General features: G+C 38.2%; 1 protein-coding gene across 3 annotated transcripts in view; it reads right to left on the bottom strand.

The window, feature by feature from the left end:
* Positions 1-3,955: 3,955 nt before the first annotated feature.
* The window catches only part of SERPINI1 (serpin family I member 1), an 88,931-nt gene continuing 72,473 nt past the window's right edge, over positions 3,956-20,413 (bottom strand). For all 3 annotated transcript variants that reach the window (XM_019024814.4, XM_019024815.3, XM_004037971.5), the window contains exons 7-9: positions 6,451-6,537; positions 4,967-5,056; positions 3,956-4,278 (exon numbers count right to left, since the gene is read on the bottom strand). In XM_019024814.4, coding sequence (XP_018880359.3) covers positions 4,202-4,278; positions 4,967-5,056; positions 6,451-6,537 — 254 coding nt within the window. In that variant the 3' untranslated portion in view covers positions 3,956-4,201. The remainder of the gene's footprint in view (positions 4,279-4,966; positions 5,057-6,450; positions 6,538-20,413) is intronic.

Below are 20,413 nucleotides of genomic sequence, written 5' to 3'. Positions count from 1 at the left end.
GGGGGAGGGTAGATTGCTTCCCAGTAAATAATGATGGATGTGGAAGGACTTCTCTCATCTATTGTCAGACTGAGGATAAAAATCTTCAGTGCAGAGAGTAAGCCATTCAAATAAACATTTAAAAAATAAGAAAAAATGCAGACACAAGCATGTGCATGCACACACACACACACACACACACACAGAGAGAGAGAGAGAGAGAGAACCTAAAATGGGATGGAACAGTGTGGTTTTCTGGTTCAGTTTTCAGGCAGAAAAACATACAAACTAAGTTCTTCTAAATAATATATGATCTGGAAGTGGGCCAGAAGTTGCTGGTATGTGTGTTCCACTTATCAAATGGTGAAGACTTGAGGGATGCTGGTTTTAGATTTGCCCACACAACTGCACTCCTTTATACACTCCTTTTCCCTGTCCCGATACATCATCCCTAGTGATTCTAGCATTTTTTTGGAGAACAAGAACTGAATTAAAACAATGTATTTTGGGTCCCTGCTCATATGGGTCTGGGATTTCTTTTTAATGATGCACTTTAGTCAAGCTGGAGATTTGTTTTTAGTTTAGTCCAATATATTTTTTAAAATGTGTTAAAATATTAACAGGCAGTCTAGCTTTCCTGAAAGGAAACAGCTACATGGGAGCCTTGTTAGGGTATTTTTTATTGAGCCTATACCTTGGGGCAGTCTTATAATGAAGCCATTTAACTAAAGAAACTTGCCCTCTGTCTAAGGCATGCTTCTCTAAACGAATCCTCTCTGTAACAGACAGTGTTGTAGTGAGCCTCTGAGAATATGGTAAGGTTATTGATTTTTTTAGCAGCCATTTTTTTCTATTACAAATATTCATCTTCTTTTCTCAACATTGCAACAAAGACCTATACTTAACAAAGATGCATTTCAAGTAACCTTTGGCCAATAACTAAAATGCCCCAAGCCATTTTGGTTAACAAAAAAAGAATTTTTTTTAGATAAGAAAAATGTCCATCATTATAAATCAAGAAGCTGATTATACACCAAAGGCAGTGAATTATAATATGTATAATGCACACATACTTAATGAGAATAAAATGTTTTCACCATATTTTCTTTATTCTAATTACTTTTATAAAACTCCAACTTTTTCTGGTGTTCAAATAATCATCTCTATTTAAGACTGATTTTAACAATTATTTGGTTACTATGATGAAGTCAAAACTTATAGGATTATATTGTCTATAACTATTCAGTCTAGCCTATTGAATACATAAAAAGTAAAATCAAGACTTAAAATAAAAGCAAAATCTACATAATTATGTTGATTTTCTCTAAGAAAAAGGTTCAAAAAGTAAAAAGTTTTGGCAAACTGTATACTGTGTGTGTATTAATTTATTCGTTTAAAGGAAATTGAAGTTGACTATGTTGCTTTTTCAAAACAAACAAAAATACTGAAGATATTATAAACCAAGTCAAACAAAATGAAAAACTTGGTTTATCAAGTACTCTATTCCTAAGCATTCCACAAGCATACTAACAATACAGGAGAATCTTTTCTTATATAAAGGATATCTCAATGGTATTGAAATATTTTAAGGTAAACCTTCTGAATAGTAGAATTTAATATCAGCTAATAAAAGTTGCATTTTGGGCTTTATAAAATCCACGATTGACCAGGCGCTGTGGCTCAGGCATGTAATCCCAGCACTTTGGGAGGCCGACCGAGGCAGGTGGATTGCCTGAGGTCAGGGGTTTGGGACCAGCCTGGCCAACATGGCAAAACACCGTCTCTATTAAAAAATACAAAAACCAGCTGGGCGTGGTGGCGGGCGCCTGTAACTCCAGCCACTCAGGAGGCTGAGGCAGGAGAATCGCTTGAACCCAGGAGTCGGTGGTTGCAGTGAGCCAATATCGCGCCATTGCACTCCAGCCTGGGCAACAAGAGTGAAACTCCGTCTCAAAAAATAAAAAATTAAAAAAATCCACATGATTGCCTAATGACATTTACTCTTCCTTATAGGTAATTCATTTCATTGACTGATGGCCATACAAATGTAGAAATAATGTTTAACAAGTAGTGATATGGTAATGAAGAATATCACAAACTCATAATACCAATACTGAAACAACATCAGTTAACCCAACCTGTATACATTACACATGAAAACAAGAGCACTTTTCTATAATAACCTATGAATAAACTATAAGTCTTCTGAAAATATAAGCTGTAAAAGATTGTGCTAGGTACTATGTCCTTGGGCATCCATAAATTCTTTTGTGAATAATGCCTATAAATATCTTCATATTTTTAAAGAATATATTTCAAGTGTTCTAATATGCAGAGGAATTATGCATTTGTCCATAGCATGTAATAGAAAAAAAAAACTTTAGAGTAAAACTATTTTTCCCCATTTTGGACAAGTATATTGCATTTTTTCATGCATTCTGTCACCCCACACCCCCAAATCCCTCCAAACTCTATAAAAATTATACAGACATTCTATTCCATTTATAAAAATATCAAACATGTAAATATTAAGTAGAGTTATGCTAACAAAGTGAGAAACAGCAGTCTGTGGACAAACATGAAAGGCCTTACTTGGGAGTTTGTTAGAAACACACTCCAGGCTATTCAGACCACCCCCTAGACCTACTGAATGATAAACTGAATTTTTAATAAGATCCCCAGGTGATTCCATTTCACAATAAAGTTTGAGAAGCATTGATTTAATACACTTGTTGATTGATCTAAGTTTCTATAAATTAACCATATCTAAAAAACTGGTTATAAGTGAGTATTCCATATGTACCCTTTACTTTAGCAGTATTCAAGATTTAGCATGTAACAGAATCACCAAGAAAGCTTGGGGAAAAAAGTGGAGTTTCAAGTTTTTGAATTTAGTAGGTCTAAGATCTGGCCTGGTTTTCCCAAACTCTCATGAACTGAATTAAAGTTAATGATAATTGATAATAACAATTCTTGTAAACAGGTCCAAATCAGCACAATACCTAATACATAAGAAAGTAACATGCAAACTGTTTCTGTTAAATTTTGAAATGTGTCAAACTTTTTCTGAAACTGTTCATCATAGAATTACAAATTTGGCATTAAACAGAAATAGTTCCATTCATGAGATCTTATGAAATTTTTTTTTCCAAGAAATATTAAAAGATAAAGTAATTTACTGGAGACCTTGAAGTTGACACTACCTCCTTTGGAATCAACTATTTATTGTATTAGAAAATAAAACCAATATATTCTGCAGAGAGCTACTTATAACTCTCTCCAGATCTCAAACACAAATGCGTCCAGTAGCCACTCAGGTAATTAACGGGAGAAACAAGGAACGTGATACTCCAATTACAGACATTCAAAATGTAAAAGCCCCATGTAGAGCAAACAAGAACACTTCTGCGGGCAGCGTTCAGTCCTGTGACTTGCCATTTTCCAGTATGCGTGCTAGCATGGGTTTTCTAATTAACTCTCCCGTGACGTGCCAAAGTGCATATTTTTATTTTTAGTTTGCTCGTGTGGTTTATTTTGGGGCTTTTGGGAAATTGTAGCTTGGATTTTACTTACAGCAACAAAACACAGTGATACACCAGACTTGTAAACTCCTTTAGGCATATGAAGCCAAATGAATTTTCAATGATTTGGAAAAATAAGCTATAGGTATCTGAGATTTGCATAGCTCTGTTGTTTTTTTCTAACAGGTCTTGTCATGAAGCAATACGAAAGATGTCCAGTTTGTATTCTTTTGCCTACACTATACACTTATTTCCAAGAAATGACAGTGAGAATTTTTGTGGAGTACCTGTCTTCACCTCACTTGTTATTGCTGTTATGCATAAGTTTATAATGCTATTTTACTATGATGTTTTGATCCTGCATAAGAGATTTAAGAGGTAGAGAAATATTGTTTCCAAAGTTCACCTAGAGATATCTTTATACTACAACTTCTAAAATAAAAAAATAGATCTAGTCACATGTTCAATAGGTACTTTTATTTTAAACAACAGCACACAAACACAATGACATAACAGGACCATTAGCTTAATACTGATAACATTCCTTGACAAGTTACTTATAATTTACATATATTGTTTTTATCTGGAACTATTTTAAATATTATCTTAAGATATACTGTAAAACACAAATCCTAAATATATACCAGTTGCAAACACAATGTGCTTAGTTACTGTTTTCCTTGTTATTCAAATAAAGTAACTTAAAGTTCTTCAAAATCATGTCCACTTGTGTTCATTGTTTCAGGATGCATGACTCGTCCCATGAATAGAATTGTACCTGTATTGGTTTAGAAGTAAACAAAAGAGGGGGTGAACAAAATAATAAAATATTTATCTTCCTTCTTGCTTACAATTAATGAAAATATGTTATTTTCTCCTTCCTTCCTTCTTCCTTCCTTCCTTCCTCCTGTCCTTCCTTCCTTCCTCTCTCTCTTCCTTCCCTTTCCCTTTCCCTTTCCTTTCCTTTCTTCTTTCCTTCTAGAGAAAGGCTCTTGCTCTGATGCCCAGGCTGGAGTGCAGTGGCTCTATCAGAGCTTACTGTAACTGTGAACTCCTGAGCTCAAGCATTCCTTCCACACCCAACACCTCTAGTAGCTAGGATAACAGGCATGTGCCACCATGCCTGGCTAATTTTTTAAAATTTTTATTTATGTAGAAATGGGGTCTCACTATGTTACCCAGGCTGGGCTTGAATTACTGGCCTCAAGTGATCCTCCCTGCCTGGAACTCCTGAAGTGCTGAGATTAAAGTCTGAGCCACCTCACCAGCCTTATTTTCATTAAAAAAAAATCATTTCAACATTATAAACTATCTGATAATTCAGTTGGTCAATCTCCGGAAAAAGAATAAATAAATAAAATTGTGAAAAGAAATTATATGATGAGTACTGAGAAAAAAAATCTCCATTTAAAAAAGAGGTTCTTTGTGACCTATTAAATAAAATTTTGTTTTCCTAATAAACTTACCAGTTCTCCTGTTTCTGATAAGAAAGAAAAATGGATGGTCGACAATAACTTGAGGATACAGCACAGCCATCCTACTAATTGCAATCATTCCTACAGTGCAGAGAAAAAGTAATTATGTGTCTGTGGATGTGCAGAGACTAATGAGTAATTCCTCAAAACCATCTATGCCTATCCACCTAATGCAAAGACAACAATTTACAGGAAACAAGATTTTAAAGACTTAACTGGAGAAAAATTATAAAGGTATTAACATTTCTACTTGATCTTTTTAAAAAGCAAAACGAAACAAAACAAACACACACCACAAGCAAAACAAACAATTTCTTCCCTCTACTCCATTAAAAATAATAGGACAATTTATTCTGCTTGTTATGAAATGTTTATTCTCAGCCTCACATAAATATGTGTGTCTTTACTACAATGACTTTTGAGTAAAAGGAAGGGGGAGAATAAAGAAAAAAATCCCCAAACAAAAACTGAAGAGAGATTCTCTATATTTTCAAATCATTATTTCTTTTGTCTGAAGCGGGTATTTTTACATAGGAAGTCACCAGGTTTCTAGTAAGTGGTCAGGATGGCAGTGATTAAAGGGAAAATATAACAGTGAGAGATACAACGAGGTATCCTATGACTGGGCTACTAAATTCCCCTGAGATCCTCATTATAAGATGATATATACTTGCTGCAGTATAGTTAATTGTCAAAAGAAAGTCCAGATTACATGTAAGATTTCAAGCTGTCTTGATGCCTGAGGCTACTATGCTCTTATTTACTTCTGAAACTACTATCCTAACATGAAAGTGATAGAGGTGGGGTATGTTGGGATAGTTAGTGGGTACGAAAATACAGTGAAATAGAATGAAGATCTAGTATTTGATAGCACATCAAAGTGATTATAAATCAACAATTTGTTGTACATTTAAAAATAACTAGAAAAGTATGATTGAAATGTTTGTAATAAAAAGAAATGATAAATGCTTGAGGTGATGAATACCCATTTACCCTGATGTGATTATTATGCATTACATACCTGTATCAAAAATATCCCATATTCTCCATAAATATATACATTTGCCATGTAACCATGCAAATAAAAAATAAGAACTTTTTGCTGACAAAATTAAGAATCAACTTCAGCAAATAATTTGGTAGGAAGAAAAATGTTTAAATGGGTAGCAGGAAAATATTTAAAATATTTAAACAGGCAGCACAGCAGAAAAATCTATTTTCGCAAAACTGCCAATGTCCTCCTGTCTCTCATTAGAGAGAAAATGAAGATGAGAGTTATCTGTAAAGGGGCCCTGGAGTGAGTTCACACTTCACATTCTATTTAGAAAATTCCGGCTGATTCAGCATTTGCTTGACTTCTAAGTTAGAGCAGAGTGACTTTTTTGGCTTCATTTTGAAAATGACCCCACTCCCCACTCAAGATTGCTCTAAAAATACAAATCTAGAAGAGGGGAGAAGATTCTAGCAAACAGTACCTGAGACAGCAGCAGCTTCTGAGCCTTCTTCATTAACCTCTAGGAAGGACTTGTGAATTGCTTTGGAAAGAAAAATCTCCTTATTATCTGCAAAAAGAGAATCAGAATTTTTTTTTTCATTCAGAGATAGGAAAATATTTTGCCCTTTCGTTAAATGGATTTTAGAGATCTAAAAGACTGGGATACTGAAGAAAACCTAGGAGATAATGTTACAAGATTTCATTAATGAGATAACCATTGAAGATGTGGTTTTTAATTTGCCCTCATTTTATATTCTTTTGCTAATTTTCTTTTCTGTTTTTATTGGTGGTTTTTCCATATGTATGTCTTATATTTTCAGAAAAAGTGGAAACTTTTTTTAATAGTGACTTCAAATTATTTCATAAGTCAAGATTAAAATATCTCACACATTGCTCTTTAATTTTAAATATAAAAGTATGAAATGAAAACAGGTAAAAATTCAGAAATAGCCAGAACAAAAAAAAGTTTTTTCCTTTTTTAACCTAATACTTAATTACTATGATAATGTAAATACCCTTGGCAAAGAAAAATGAAATTGACTTCTAGATTCATAATGTAAATTTATGAAAAAGTTACTTTCCATTACAATTAATTGGTTTATCTGAGGATTCACAAACACGTTTTATCCTAAGATAAGAGGAAATAACACATTTTTAGCATTAGGAGGACTGTTTTTCCCTTCCTATTTATGCCTGTTTTAAGGTAATGGCTGTTATAGGCTATATTATGTTCTACACAAATTTATATGTTAAAGTCATAACCCCCAGTACTTCAGAGATTGACTATATTTGGAGACAGAATTTTAAATTTAAATGAGGTCATTAGGGTGGGTCCTAATCCAATACGACTAGTGTTCTTATAAGGAGAGGAAATTTGGACACAGACAGGTACAGAGGGAAGGCCCTGTGTAACAGTTAATTAACTCTATGTGTCAGCGTGGCTGAGCCATGGTGCTCAGATATTTAGTCAAACTGTCTGGATGTTCCTATAACAGTGCTTTTAGATGAGACTGACATTGGTAGACCTTGAGTAAAGCAGATTACCCTCACAATGTGGGTAGGCCTCATCCAATCAGCTGAGGGCTTTAATAAAACAAAGATTGGCCCTTCCCAAGCAAGGAAGAACTCTGCCAGCAGGCTGCCTTTGGGTTGCAATTTTTTTCCGGGTCTCTACCTGAAGATTTTGAGGATCCAAAGCCTCCATAATGATAAGCCAATTCCTTAAAATTTTTCTCTCTTCATAAATATGTATATAATGACTAATTATGTATGTATATATGTTTGTATAATTACACATACATATGTTACAGGATCCTTGGGGTGTCGCTTCATCAGCTGGAAACCTCTGTTGCCAGTGGTGCCTTTGCCTGAGTTTTGCCTAGGCCTGCTGGGTTCATTGTGTCCACTTGGCCTGGCAGGCTGCACTTGGCTTGTGCTACCAGCCCGGATCCCACACTTGCCAAGGGCGAGCCAGGTGTGGAGTGGTGAGAGGCATGTGAGTGAGCGAGCATGGGGTCTGTCTGCTGCACACAGTCAGGCACTCTGGCTACAGTGGGGCAGGCAGCTCCAGGCACTGGCATGGGTGCTGGCTCACTGCTAGGCTGCAGCTGGACCAGAAGTACCACAAGCAGCTTCCACTGCTGGCACCAGGAAATGTGGTGGCGTTTGGAAGCTTGGAGACACCAGGAACTGCAGAGCTTCAAAGAGGGTGTCACAGCCCTGGCTCGGGAGCTACTAGGTCTGGGCTCCCTGAAGGGCCACAGCACTTCTCTTCTCTCTTCTCTCCTTCTTGCTGCCTACAACATGGCGAGCAAGGGGCATGTTTCAGCCCTATTTGTGTTACAGCTCTTTCAGTCCCGCCATTTGGTGGGTCCCAGGTTCTTGTCTCATATTCAGGAAGAATGAGGCATGTAGACAAGTGGAGGGTAAGCAAGGCAAAGAGGTGCTTTATAGAGTGACAGAACAGCTTAGAGAACTGCAGTGGGTAGCTCCTCTCTGCAGGCGGGTTGTCCCAGTGAGTGTCCAACTCTTAGCAGAGAGGAGACCCACAGTGGGTAGCTCCTCTCTGCAGGCAGGTCATCCTGTCATCTGCTCAAGTCTGACTGAGTTTGGGGGTTTTCATAGGCTTCAGAGGGGAGGAAGTATGTGCTTATTGATCCATGGGTGGCCACAGGTGGCCCGGAAAAAGCACCGTAAGTTCTCATTCTGGTCCGCAGAACTGGCAGCCTGGACCCCAGGCCTCAGGTCATCCCTGGCCTGAAGGTGGGGTTTCATTGGGGGCCCTCCCCTTTCCACCCAGGAGCCTGTCTGCCTCCTGCCACCATTGGCCTGTCCTCCACAGTACCCATGGCATCCAGGCTGTCCGTGCTGAGCGGCGCCTGCAGGCCTGCACTGAGCTGCCTTTAGCCCCCTCTTGGCCTCCCTCCCATGCTCATCAGTGCCCAAAGTCTGGAGGGGGCCCAGTCGGCAGGGGGTTGATGTGTCAGCACTGCCCCAGGCATGTGCACACCCGGCCAGCTCATGACAGCACCTGGACTGGGCCACAACTTTGCTCAGAAATCAGAGTGGTCTCCGGGATCAGGGAGAGGCCAGGCAGTAGGAGCAGGCACTTCTGAGCCTGCAGTGGGCAGGGGCTTCCTGGGCCTGGAGAGTGCAGAGATGCCCAGGTCCACAGCAGCTGTGCCCAGGTTGGCTGGGCTCCCGCCTCTCCAACTCAGAAAGGGGCCGGCTTCCACTTCTTCCCAGCTCCTGCTGGCTCTGTGGAGCATGAAGCCCCGGCTGCTCCTCCCTCCCTTGCTGCAGCCGGGGTCATAGGAGCGGCCACTCCCGACAGGCCACCACTGCCATCATGTAAATATGACTAATATACCACGTGAAGATAGAGGGGACAGACGGCCATCTACACACCAAGAAGGGAGGCCTCAGAAGAAACCAACTTGCTGACACTTTTATTTCAGACTTACAGTCTCTAGAGCTGTGAGAAAATAAATTTCTGTTTTTTAAGCCACTCAGTCTGTTACTTGTTACAGCAGCCCTAGCAAACCATAAAATGGCATTCAATCTTGGGGTTTCAACTTTTCCCTAAGAAAGAAACAAAACAAACAAAAGATGCCTCAAATAAATTTTTCGAAAGAGCACAGGAGAGTAAGAAAAAGAATTACTCAAATTTATAACCCCCCTTTCAATTCCAGAAGATCTAATTCAGATTTCAGATAAATAACTTTGTTGCTGATGTCCAGCACCATTAAAAGCACAATTGATTTCCCATTAGGTTGCTTAGTTAGACTTTGTAAGTATCAAGTTCTACCCACAAAATACATTTTCCTTCAAGCTTTGAAAAGCACATAATTATCTTGTACGTATAAGGAAGCATTTTCAACATTTTGGTACATCTGTTACAGAGGACCTGATTACTTTGAATAAGCCCCAAGACAACTAACAATGGCATCTCTGAATATACTTTTAATGGGAATATTACTTCCTCAGATCTTATTTGGTATTAAGATATAAGTACTGCATTATTAAATAGTCCATTTCACATATTATGATGTTTTCTTCTAGAATGTATTTGTTGACTAGAAGAAAAATAAAAAAGCAATCAGGTTTTCACATTTAGTAATAAAGTATAATTAGCTCCCTCAAATCCAAAAGAGTAGTGTTTTTTTAAGAAAAATTTAAATTGTGTTAAGTAACCGAATATATTTAGTTGGTAAAATCAGCACATAAATTTCAAGACAGTAGCTGGGTGCAGTGGCTCATGCCTATTATCCCAGCACTCCGGGAAGCTGAGGCAGGAGGATCACTTGAGCCCAGAAACTCAAGACCAGCTTAGATAATATAGTGAGACTTCATCTCTATGTAAAATAAAATAATACTAATTTTAATTTTAAAATAGTAATAATAAAAGAGAAAACATTTAAAAAATAAATTTTAAGACAGTAAAATATATTAACTAGCAGCTATTTGATGCTGTATTATTTTCAGATTCTGCTGCCCATTTTCATCAGTCTGTGAGTTAAGCATCAAGAGCCAATACCATGACCTTGAATACAAAGGTGCTAGAACCCAGTTCCTACAGGGTAATGAGTATCCACATTGTCAGCTAAGCCCTTCTGAAGAATTCTAAAAGGGGTTCTCCTCAAAGACACCACATAATATTCCAACTACATCAATTTGCACATAGGAAATTGCCTCCAATAGCTACTAGGCTTGATCAGCTCGCTGCAGTAGGCACTTTGAAATAAGAAAAATTATCCCTTTATTTCTAGCCTCTGTCCCAAATGTTGTAATATCCTCTAGTCACCTACTTTCTTGCCTGTCCGCACTTGCCCCACCAAAATGATGGTGGTGGTAGTTGTGGCAGGGATATTGCAAGGTACTTATGGCAGAAAGAGAAAGAAAACAAAGATGCTAAGGGTTATTCTCAGAGAGCTAGTTATTTAAAAGATAATGAACTGGACAAACTTTTAAACAAAATTCATTAAAAAAAAGAGATTTCCAAATAAACAATATTAAGAGCAAAAAAAGAACATACCCAAGAATATGGAAAATAATTTTTTATCACAAAAAATACTATGTATAATTTTCTGCAGATAAATGTTAATTAACTTTATGAGATTATAAGTTATTTACTATGAATATCTATTATACATGATTTGATAAGTTTTGATAGATATACATATATCTGTGAACCTTTCCCCACAAATAAAATACAAAATATTTGGCCGGGCGCGGTGGCTCACACCTGTAATCCCAGCACTTTGGGAGGCTAAGGCGGGCAGATAACCTGAGGTCAGGAGTTCGAGACCAGGCTGGCCAACATGGTGAAACCCCGTCTCTACTAAAAATACAAAAAATTAGCCAGGTGTGATGGCGTGTGCCTGTGATCCCAGCTGCTAGGGAGGCTGAGACAGGAGAATCTCTTGAACCCGAGTGGCAGAGGTTGCGGTGAGCCGAGAACATGCCATTGCACTCCAGTCTGGGTGACAAGAGTGAAACTCCATCTCAAAAACAAACAAACAAACAAACAAAAAACCAAAATATTTCCATCTATCCTAAAAAAGTATTTGTTCTTTTTTATGCGAATAATTTTGAAAATGAAGAGATTTACCATGAGCTAGACTATTTTATAGAAATGTGTAAATTATAAAATTGGGCCGGGCACGGTGGCTCACGCCTGTAATCCCAGCACTTTGGGAGGCCGAGGCGGGCACATCACAAGGTCAGGAGATCGGGACCACCCTGGCTAACACGGTGAAACCCCGTCTCTACTAAAAATACAAAAAAAATTAGCCGGGTGTGGTGGTGGGCGCCTGTAGTCCCAGCTATTCGGGAGGCTGAGGCAGGAGAATGGCATGCACCCAGGAGGCAGAGCTTGCAGTGAGCCGAGATCCGGCCACTGCACTCGAGCCTGGGCGACAGTGGCAAGACTCTGTCTCAAAAAATAAAAATAAATAAATAAATAAATAAAAATAAAATTGAGTCAAGGAAAAAAAATAGAATATTTGAATAATCCAGTAACCATTAAAGTAATTGAATCAGTATACAAAAACTTTCTCCATCCTCGAAATTAAAGACTCCAAGCCTAGATGGTTTTCTAGGTGATTTTAACCAAATCTTCAAGGAACAGATAGGATTGCCTGTTGTAAAACCATTCTAGACATTAGAAAGAGAATAAAAGCTATCAAACTCATCTGTGAATATTTTACTTTGCTGTAAAAATTGAAAAAAAAACAACAATATAAGAAAGAAAATCACAGACCAAGCTCACCTATTAGCATGAAGATAAAATTCCTTAGAAATCAGAAAATTAAACTCAGCAACATATACAAATCATCTTTTTGAATGAGTTTCAATGGATGTTACAGTGTGTCATGACTCAGCAGTAGAGAAATGCTCTCCTGACTGCCTCTAGTTCACCTTAAAGCTTCCTCCGGGATGATCTTATCAAAATACAAATCAAATTATGCCACTACTCCACTTAAAACATTTTATCCCCTCTCCTGCTTGCTCTCCCTGTCACCTCACCTTCAGTATATTGCAAACCTCCATACCTGCTCAGTATAAACTATAAGGACCTCCATCAGGCTGCCTTTGCTTCCTTCCATTAGCATTCTTTGCCCCATATGCTGTGCTTCAAATTATATGAACTGAAACAGCCTCAACATAGCACGCTTTGTCATTTCTGTATCTTTGTTTCCCTAGAACCTCCCTCAACTTTTGTTGTATAGTAAGACACCTAATCTAGTTTAGAAGCTCAGCATCTAGCTCTGTGAGGCTTTTTCTGCTCTCCTCTAATTCCTAAATCACTAAAGTAGATCTGATCACTCTCCTATTGAACCCAGAAACTAATTCTATTGAAGCCTTTCTAATATGTCATATTTGCACTGATGCTTCCCTCTTCCTGGACAGTCTACTTCCTTAAGGCAAGGATTGTGTCATTTTTCTTAGTAACCTTGTCTTCTGGCATATAGTAGGGCCTAAAGAATGAGCTAACCCTAGTAGAGGGAGTTTCCTGGTAATGTTCAATTTTCCAGTCTTTAACCCAGTATACTGTCATAGACAAGATTTCAGTAATTGTTGAACGAAAGTGGTTAACTATTTCATATTATAAGACTTTGGGTATATAAAGTCTTTCAGTGTCATCTGATGTGCACTATGACCACAACTCTGTTCATAATTATGGCTATAAAGTTTATTCTTGTAATAGGCCGGGCATGGTGGCTCATGCCTGTAGTCCCAGCACTACGGGAGGCCAAGGCAGGCCGATCACTTGGGGCTGATCGCTTGAGCCCAGGAGTCGGATACCAGCTTGGGCAACATGGCAAAACCCCATCTGTACAAAAAATTACAAAAACTAGCTGGGCGTGGTAGTCCCAGCTACTCAGGAGGCTGAGGTGGGAGGATCACCTGAGCTCAAGAAGGTTGAGGTTGCAGTGAGCCACGATCGCACCACTGCATTCCAGCCTGGACACAGGGTGAGACCCTGTCTCAAAAACAAATTCTTTTTAAGTTTATTCTTGTAATAAATAAAACATAAGACAATAATCTAAAGTAGATGTTCCAAGAAAATTGACAACAGCAGCAGAGAGGGAAAAAGTGCAAAGGCCACATACGTGCTAAAAGACTTCAAAATCTGATTGAGTAAAAGAGTAAGGAGAATGGGATCCAGCAGACTAGTGCTATTGTATTTATTTCAAAGACAGCAAAGATTGAATGCAACGTTTGGATTCCCATATCATGATTAACTGCTACATGAGGGATAGCAAATGTCTACACCTGTAAATGAGACCTTAAGACAATCAGCCTTCAGAAAAACACCATCCCATTGGATACATAAGTAGAAGAAAATGGACAAATAAGAAGGCCGGGCATAGTGGCTCACACCTGTAATCCCAGCACTTTGGGAGGCTGAGGCAGGCAGATCACTTGAGGTTAGGAGTTCAAGAGCAGCCTGGCCCACATGGTGAAACCCCGTCTCTACTAAAAGTACAAGAATTAGCCTGGTGTGGTGGCATGCACCTGTAATAGCAGCTACTCAGGAGGCTAAGGCCAGAGAATTGCTTGAACCCAGGAGGCAGAGGTTGCAGTGAGCCAAGATTGTGCCACTGCACTCCAGCCTGAGTGACAGAGTGAGACTCCATCTTACAAAAAAGAAAAAAAAGAAAAAAAAAGAAAAAGAAATCACATCACAGGTACTAAGGGGAAAAAAAAAGAAAATGAGCCTTTTTTTCTTGAGACAAACTTCAAGCAGTCTCATTAAAATAAAATATAACCATAAAGTGGTCTAAGCAAGCATGTGTCTGCAGCCACAAAATCTTAGAAGTAGATCAGGTCATGCAGAGAAACAGGCGATGTCATGCAGTAGACAATCAAGACCATCTTTCCTGCTAGGCCATACACTCTTCAAGGCCTGGACTTTGCCTGTTCTACTTATCTCATCCACAACACCTTGCACACTGCCGGGTACCAGGTATGCACTCAGATATTTGATAAATTGAATCAGAATGCAAAGGGGTATTAAGGAGATTTACACTGATGAGCTTGTCTTGTTGGTTAGAGAAAAGTTAGCTATTCTCTCAATCAATCAAGCAAAGGCAAATAGTTTTTTGTTTTTAAATCTGCTGGCACCAAGCAGCCTTTTCCTTCTGGCCACAGCAGACAGTGCTGCCAAATGACTGGTCCTACTTTCCTCCAGGCAGCATGAGGCCAGGATTTTTACAATGGATGAGATGGGAACAGGGCCAGTAAACCCTAGGTTCCCCCAGAGAAAAACTGGGCAATAATTCAAGCTCTTCTGAAAAAAGCAGGGCAAGACTACAAAGGCATTCATTCAGTCACTTAGTAAACATTTCTTCAGTACCCACTACATATGAGGTATTGTGCAGGGCACCAAAGGCTCTAAGTATCTGAGATTAACATCATGCTTGCAGGATAGCCATCATGCAAGTGTAGGCCACTACTTCCTCTGTGGCACTGTTCCTAAATTCAGCCAATTTAAATAGATTTCTGCGTCATGAACGGCATGCTTAAAATAACAAAATGACGAGAGTATTATAACAGAACCCTAGCATACCAAAAGTGTCTCTGTGCTTTAGTTGCCAAAATATTTTTAGCTTCAGCCCCACCCATGAAATTTATAAAAGTTCCTAGAATTTGAGTTCTCTTACGATAGGAATAATGTTTCTTTGTTTGCTTTTCTGTATAGATTTTTTACAAAACCAGCAAACATTCATTTATCGGTTCATTCATTCATTCATTCATTCATGTGCTGAGCACCTACTATGAGCCAGATGCACCAGGTATACTATGATGAACTAAATAGTTCCTTCCTAATGAGAGGAAAGCAGACATCAAATAAAAGAACAATAAAAAAGCGAATCAATAAATGACTACAATTTCAGGGTATAGTAAGTATAACTAAGCTAACAAGATAAGGTGATATGTTGGTTAGTGACTGGGGCAGTGAAGAGGAGCTATTTGACACAGGCTATTCAGAAAGGTGGGTCTCAGAGGGCAAATCTTAGCTGAGAATCAAGGAATACAAAGGAGCCAGCCACTGGAAGAAATAAAGGGAGAGTATTTCAGATGGAAGGAAAAGCTAGTGCAGAGGCAGATACAAACTGGGCATGTTTAAGGACCCAAAGAAGGGGCTGTGTGGCTGCAGTGGGGAGGGCAGGAAGTATGAGAGAAGTCCCCATGCTTGTAGCCAGGTGGGGTACAGTGAAATTTACTCACAGCACTCACCCACTCGGTATCTACCCTGTCCCCCACCACAAATTCTCTTCTGTGTTCTGGGGACAGAAAGATGTCTATGCTTTTGAATAGCTCTGAGCTCAGAGACAAGTACGTAAACAAACAGTCTAGGAGAAAATGAAACTTGCTAACAGAGGTGTGTGCAAAGTGCTACCAGATTCCACATAAGGAAAAGTAAACCATTTAGGAAGGAAGAGGAATGTCAGGTCAAACGTCTCTGATGTATCGACCTTTCAGCTTGCTCTTAAACAATTAGTAAGAGTGAAAAGTCAGAGAAAGCAAGATGGACATTCCAAGCAGAAGATTCCATTTGTAAAGTGAGAGAAACTTTACATCCCCAGTGGGGATTTCTTGAAGGTCCAGCTGGAGCCTGAGCTATGAGGAGGTTGGGGAGTAGGAGAGGACATAATTTTAAGAGCTTTGACGATGATGCTAGAGAGCCTGGATTTGTCCAGAAGTAATGGGACAGAATGCTTTGATTTTAGAAGATAGCTGTGGCAGCTGCTGTGCAAGGTGAATCAGATAAGCAAACAGCTGGGGGCAGGAAGATGAACTTTGTTAGCTGTTGCAATAATCCAGGCAAGAAAGTAGAAGAATTGGAATTATGGCAATGAGAGAAATAGAGCCTTGTAGTTTACAGGTGCAAGGAGAAAGAGAACAAACAAGGGCAGGGGGTAAGAGTAGGTCCAGCATAAATCAACAGCACTTGAGTCTGACCTGAATATGGCTTTTGTTGTGTCTTCTTAATTCCTTTATTTTATTGGCTCCTTTATTAAAGCTTGTACTTGATGCTGAAGGATTTAGTACTCTCTTTCTCCTTCCCCTTACACCTTCCAAGAGGATTATCTATTAATCCAAATGCTGACAGTCATCCATTTCCATTACAAAAATAGACCTTCTCTATAACAGGATCCTCGCTGCAAGTAGATGAGCATTTTAAATAGAGCCTGAGAAGAAAATGATTCTCAGCGCTTTCTATAATCCATGTTTATTGTATGAGCCTTTACTGTGTTTTATGTTAATGGAATTTACCAACAAAAGCAATGGATATCAAATTGAAATAAAAAATAAATGTAATAAATATTGAGCATCTCATTTTATTCATTTCTTCATTCAGTAGGTCCTGAGCAGAAAGCACAGTGCTGGGCACTATAGGAAACATGTGTAAGAATCAATCTTGGAGGGTTTAAATTCTGGCAGGGAATATTAGACACATAAATAACAATAATATGAGATAAAAAGAGATATGTGCCATAAAGAAAGGCACAAGGTATCAGGAATTTAAGAAGGAACGATTACTTCTGGTTGGTGTAGTCATGATGCCTTGATGAAATTGGGGATATTAAAGCTGAGGTTCAGTGCAGGAGATTTTCCTTGTGGAAGAGACTTCACAAAGGCAGAGAGCTGGGGACAGGTGAGACACAGAGTGAGTATTTAGTTTGGCTGGGCAGGAGTTGTGTATATGGAATCAACCAGAGTGAAGCCTGGTCTCCATGCCCTGCTGAGCAGCGGATGGGGCACAGCCGACTGAAGGCCAGCTTTGAACAGGAACTGGAATGATCTAAGAGTAAGTTTTTAAGGCGATTAATCTTGGCAGTGGCAGATAAAATAGATTAGATTGGAGAGAGATTGGAAACTGTTTAGAAGGCTATTGAAATAGTCTACAACAGCAGTAATGAGAGTCTCAAATAAGAGTGGATGCCATGGAATAAAAAATGAAAGAGTGGACTTGAGAGGTCTTAGCAAAAGATCTCAAGTCACTCCGTTTTTCCAGAAGCAAGAGAAAGCAAAGCAGGTTTTATTTTTCCCCACTGCTAAATCACGTATGCTATTTTTGAAGAAAGATACAATTTTATCACATAATTTAAGAAAGTAACAATATAACGATAGTACTGAATTATTCTCTGGGTGATTTCAAATTTGCTAATTAATTCTATTATTAATGACCTTTTCTTAAATAAGAAACAAGGTCTCATTATGTTACCCAGGGTGGTTTTGAACTCCTGGACTGTCCTGTGTAGGCCTCTTAAAGTGCTGGAATTACAGGCATGAGTCACTGCGCCTGGCCTATTAATGGTATTTTTTAAAAGTTTTTTCTAATTTTTAAGTAACAATTTTAATTTAAAAAGCAATACATATACAAGGTAAAATTCCAAACACTACAGAGCAGTATATGAAATGAAAACTCCTCTTTCATCTAAAGCCTCTGTCCCGTGTTCCAGAGGCAACTGCCGTTATCACTTTCTAAGATATTGTTCAAATATTTTCTAGCCATTTAAAAGCCTATATACATACATATATTGTTCTATATTTTTTCATTTCTCTTCTTTTTCTTTTTTTTTTTTTTAGCCATTTCATATGCTTGACTCCTCTGTCTTTTGACCTAATATGTTCCCATTCTGTCTTTTAATTTTTTTTCTTCTCTGTTTCCACATGCTTTCTCCAGTATAGGATTTCTCAGCCTTTTCACCATTGACAGTTTTGGCTGGATAATCCTTTGTTGTGGAGGAGCTCTCCTGGGCATTGCAGATGTTAGGAAGAATTCCTGGCCTCTTTGCCCAGATCCAAAATCTTCTGGTAAGAATTCAGCATTCTAGATGCCAATAAAAACACTGATGTTTCATGGAAGGAGATCAAAATAGCAACATTAACAGGGGTCTGGAAGAAGTTGATTCTGACTTTTATAACTGACAGTTTCAAAATTTCATTGTAGGAAGTAACTGTGGATGTGGTAGAAACAGCAAGAGAACTTGAATTAAAAGTGAACCCTGAAAATATGACTAGATTGCTGCTATCTCATGATCAAATTTAAATGGATGAGGAGTTGCTTCATAGGGATGAACAAAGAAAGTGGTTTCTTGAGATGAGATCTACTCCTGGTGAAGATGCTGCGAACAATGTTGAAATGACAACAAAGGACTTAAACTATGACAGAAACTTAGTTGATAAAGCAGTGGTAGGGTTTGAAAGGACTGACTCCAATTTTGAAAGAAGTTGTACTGTGGGTAAACAGCATTGCATGATACAGAGAAATTGTTCATGGAAAGAAGAGTACATGGATGCAGCAAACTTCATTGTTGTCTTATGTTAAGAAATTGCCACAGCCACTCCATCCTTCAGCAACCACCACCCTGGTCTATTAGAAACCATCAATATCAAGGCAAGATTCTCCACCAACAAAAAGCTTATGACTCACTGATGGCTCAGATGATCATTAGCATTTTTCAGCAATAAAGTATTTTTACATTAAGGTATATGCTTACTTTTTCAGACATAATGTCTTTGTACCTTTAATAGACTATGGTATAGTGTAAATATAACTCTTATATGCACTGGGAAACAAAAAATTCATGTGACTCATTTTATTGGAATATTCACTTTAGTGCAGTGGTATAGAGCCAAACCTGTAATATATTGAGGTAAGCCTTTATATATCCTAAACACCATGAGATTCTCATTAAAGTAGAAACAAAATGCATGCAAATAATTTTCCTGGGTATTTATGGGGGTTATGAAGAGTTATAGACATTAATCATCAAGGTTATGTTATTTGGAGAGGAAAAAACTAGACATATGAAAATGATACCAACCTTACAAAGCAGAGCATATGGTGCTCAAATAAATGATGAAGAGATAAATGCTATTGAATTTAGAGGAAAAAAACGGGCAAGTTTTATAATTAAAACAATAATTTTTGAATGAATGATTTATAAATTAATGTGTGTGTGCATGGCATGGGGAATGTAAGGATATATTGGTTAGGGTGGATGGCATACTGGAGCTGCTTAGACTCTGGCAAAACTAATAATGTAATAATCAAAGAATTCCCACTGAAAGACTGGGAAGTTTGCTTTAGATCTTTTATCAAGTGATCCTGAAAACCTGAATGGGGTGGTATTTGAGAATGGCAAATCCAGGATTTTTTACTTATGTTTAAGGGGGCAAATAGTCCTTAGACTGTATGTAATGTGGGGCCAAATAAACCTCTTGTCTTCTTCCCCTCATCTTTTTTACCCTTCAGTGAACATTTACTGTGTGTCAACTACATGTCAGTTTTTCACAAGGTACCAGGAATACAACTGTGAGTAGGACACAGAGAAGGATTCAATTCCCATGGAAGTTTTGATCAAACAAACAGATACTTTGCATATAGAATGTATTAATTCTCTGGAAGATTCTAGTGTTATTTCCAATCTCTAAACCGTCTGTTATCATAATGCATATTTATGGTCTATTGTCTCTGTCTCTGTAAAGGCAATTAAATATTACCTTATAAACCTTCCAAATATGTTAGAAATTATAAGCTACACTGACCACAATATTTGATTTGCCACTGCAGTGCTACTCCGTCAGGACTGAGAGGCAGCAGATATTCTATTTGTTTGAAATAACTTCCTAGATGTTTGGGTGAGACAGTGAGGAATTACTAATCAAACTGAAAACAGAGCCACGTTAAGAAAGTACAATGTAATTATCCAGTTGGAATTTGGCCAGTATGGTAAGACAGATTTCTCTCAATTCCTAAAGAAGAGAGAATGACAATGTCAAATTATGCTAAGCTTCAGCCATGAATATATTTCTGACTCAGGTACAGATACCACATTATATTTTGAATCTCTACCAGTCCTACATTCTTGATAACCCCACTGAAGAGTTCAGAGCCCTAGGAACTTGGATATAAGCCATGA

This window comes from Gorilla gorilla, chromosome 2 (assembly GCF_029281585.2).
Source record: "Gorilla gorilla gorilla isolate KB3781 chromosome 2, NHGRI_mGorGor1-v2.1_pri, whole genome shotgun sequence".
Classification (NCBI taxonomy): Eukaryota; Metazoa; Chordata; class Mammalia; order Primates; family Hominidae; genus Gorilla; species Gorilla gorilla.
This window is presented reverse-complemented; position numbering and strand designations above follow the sequence as displayed.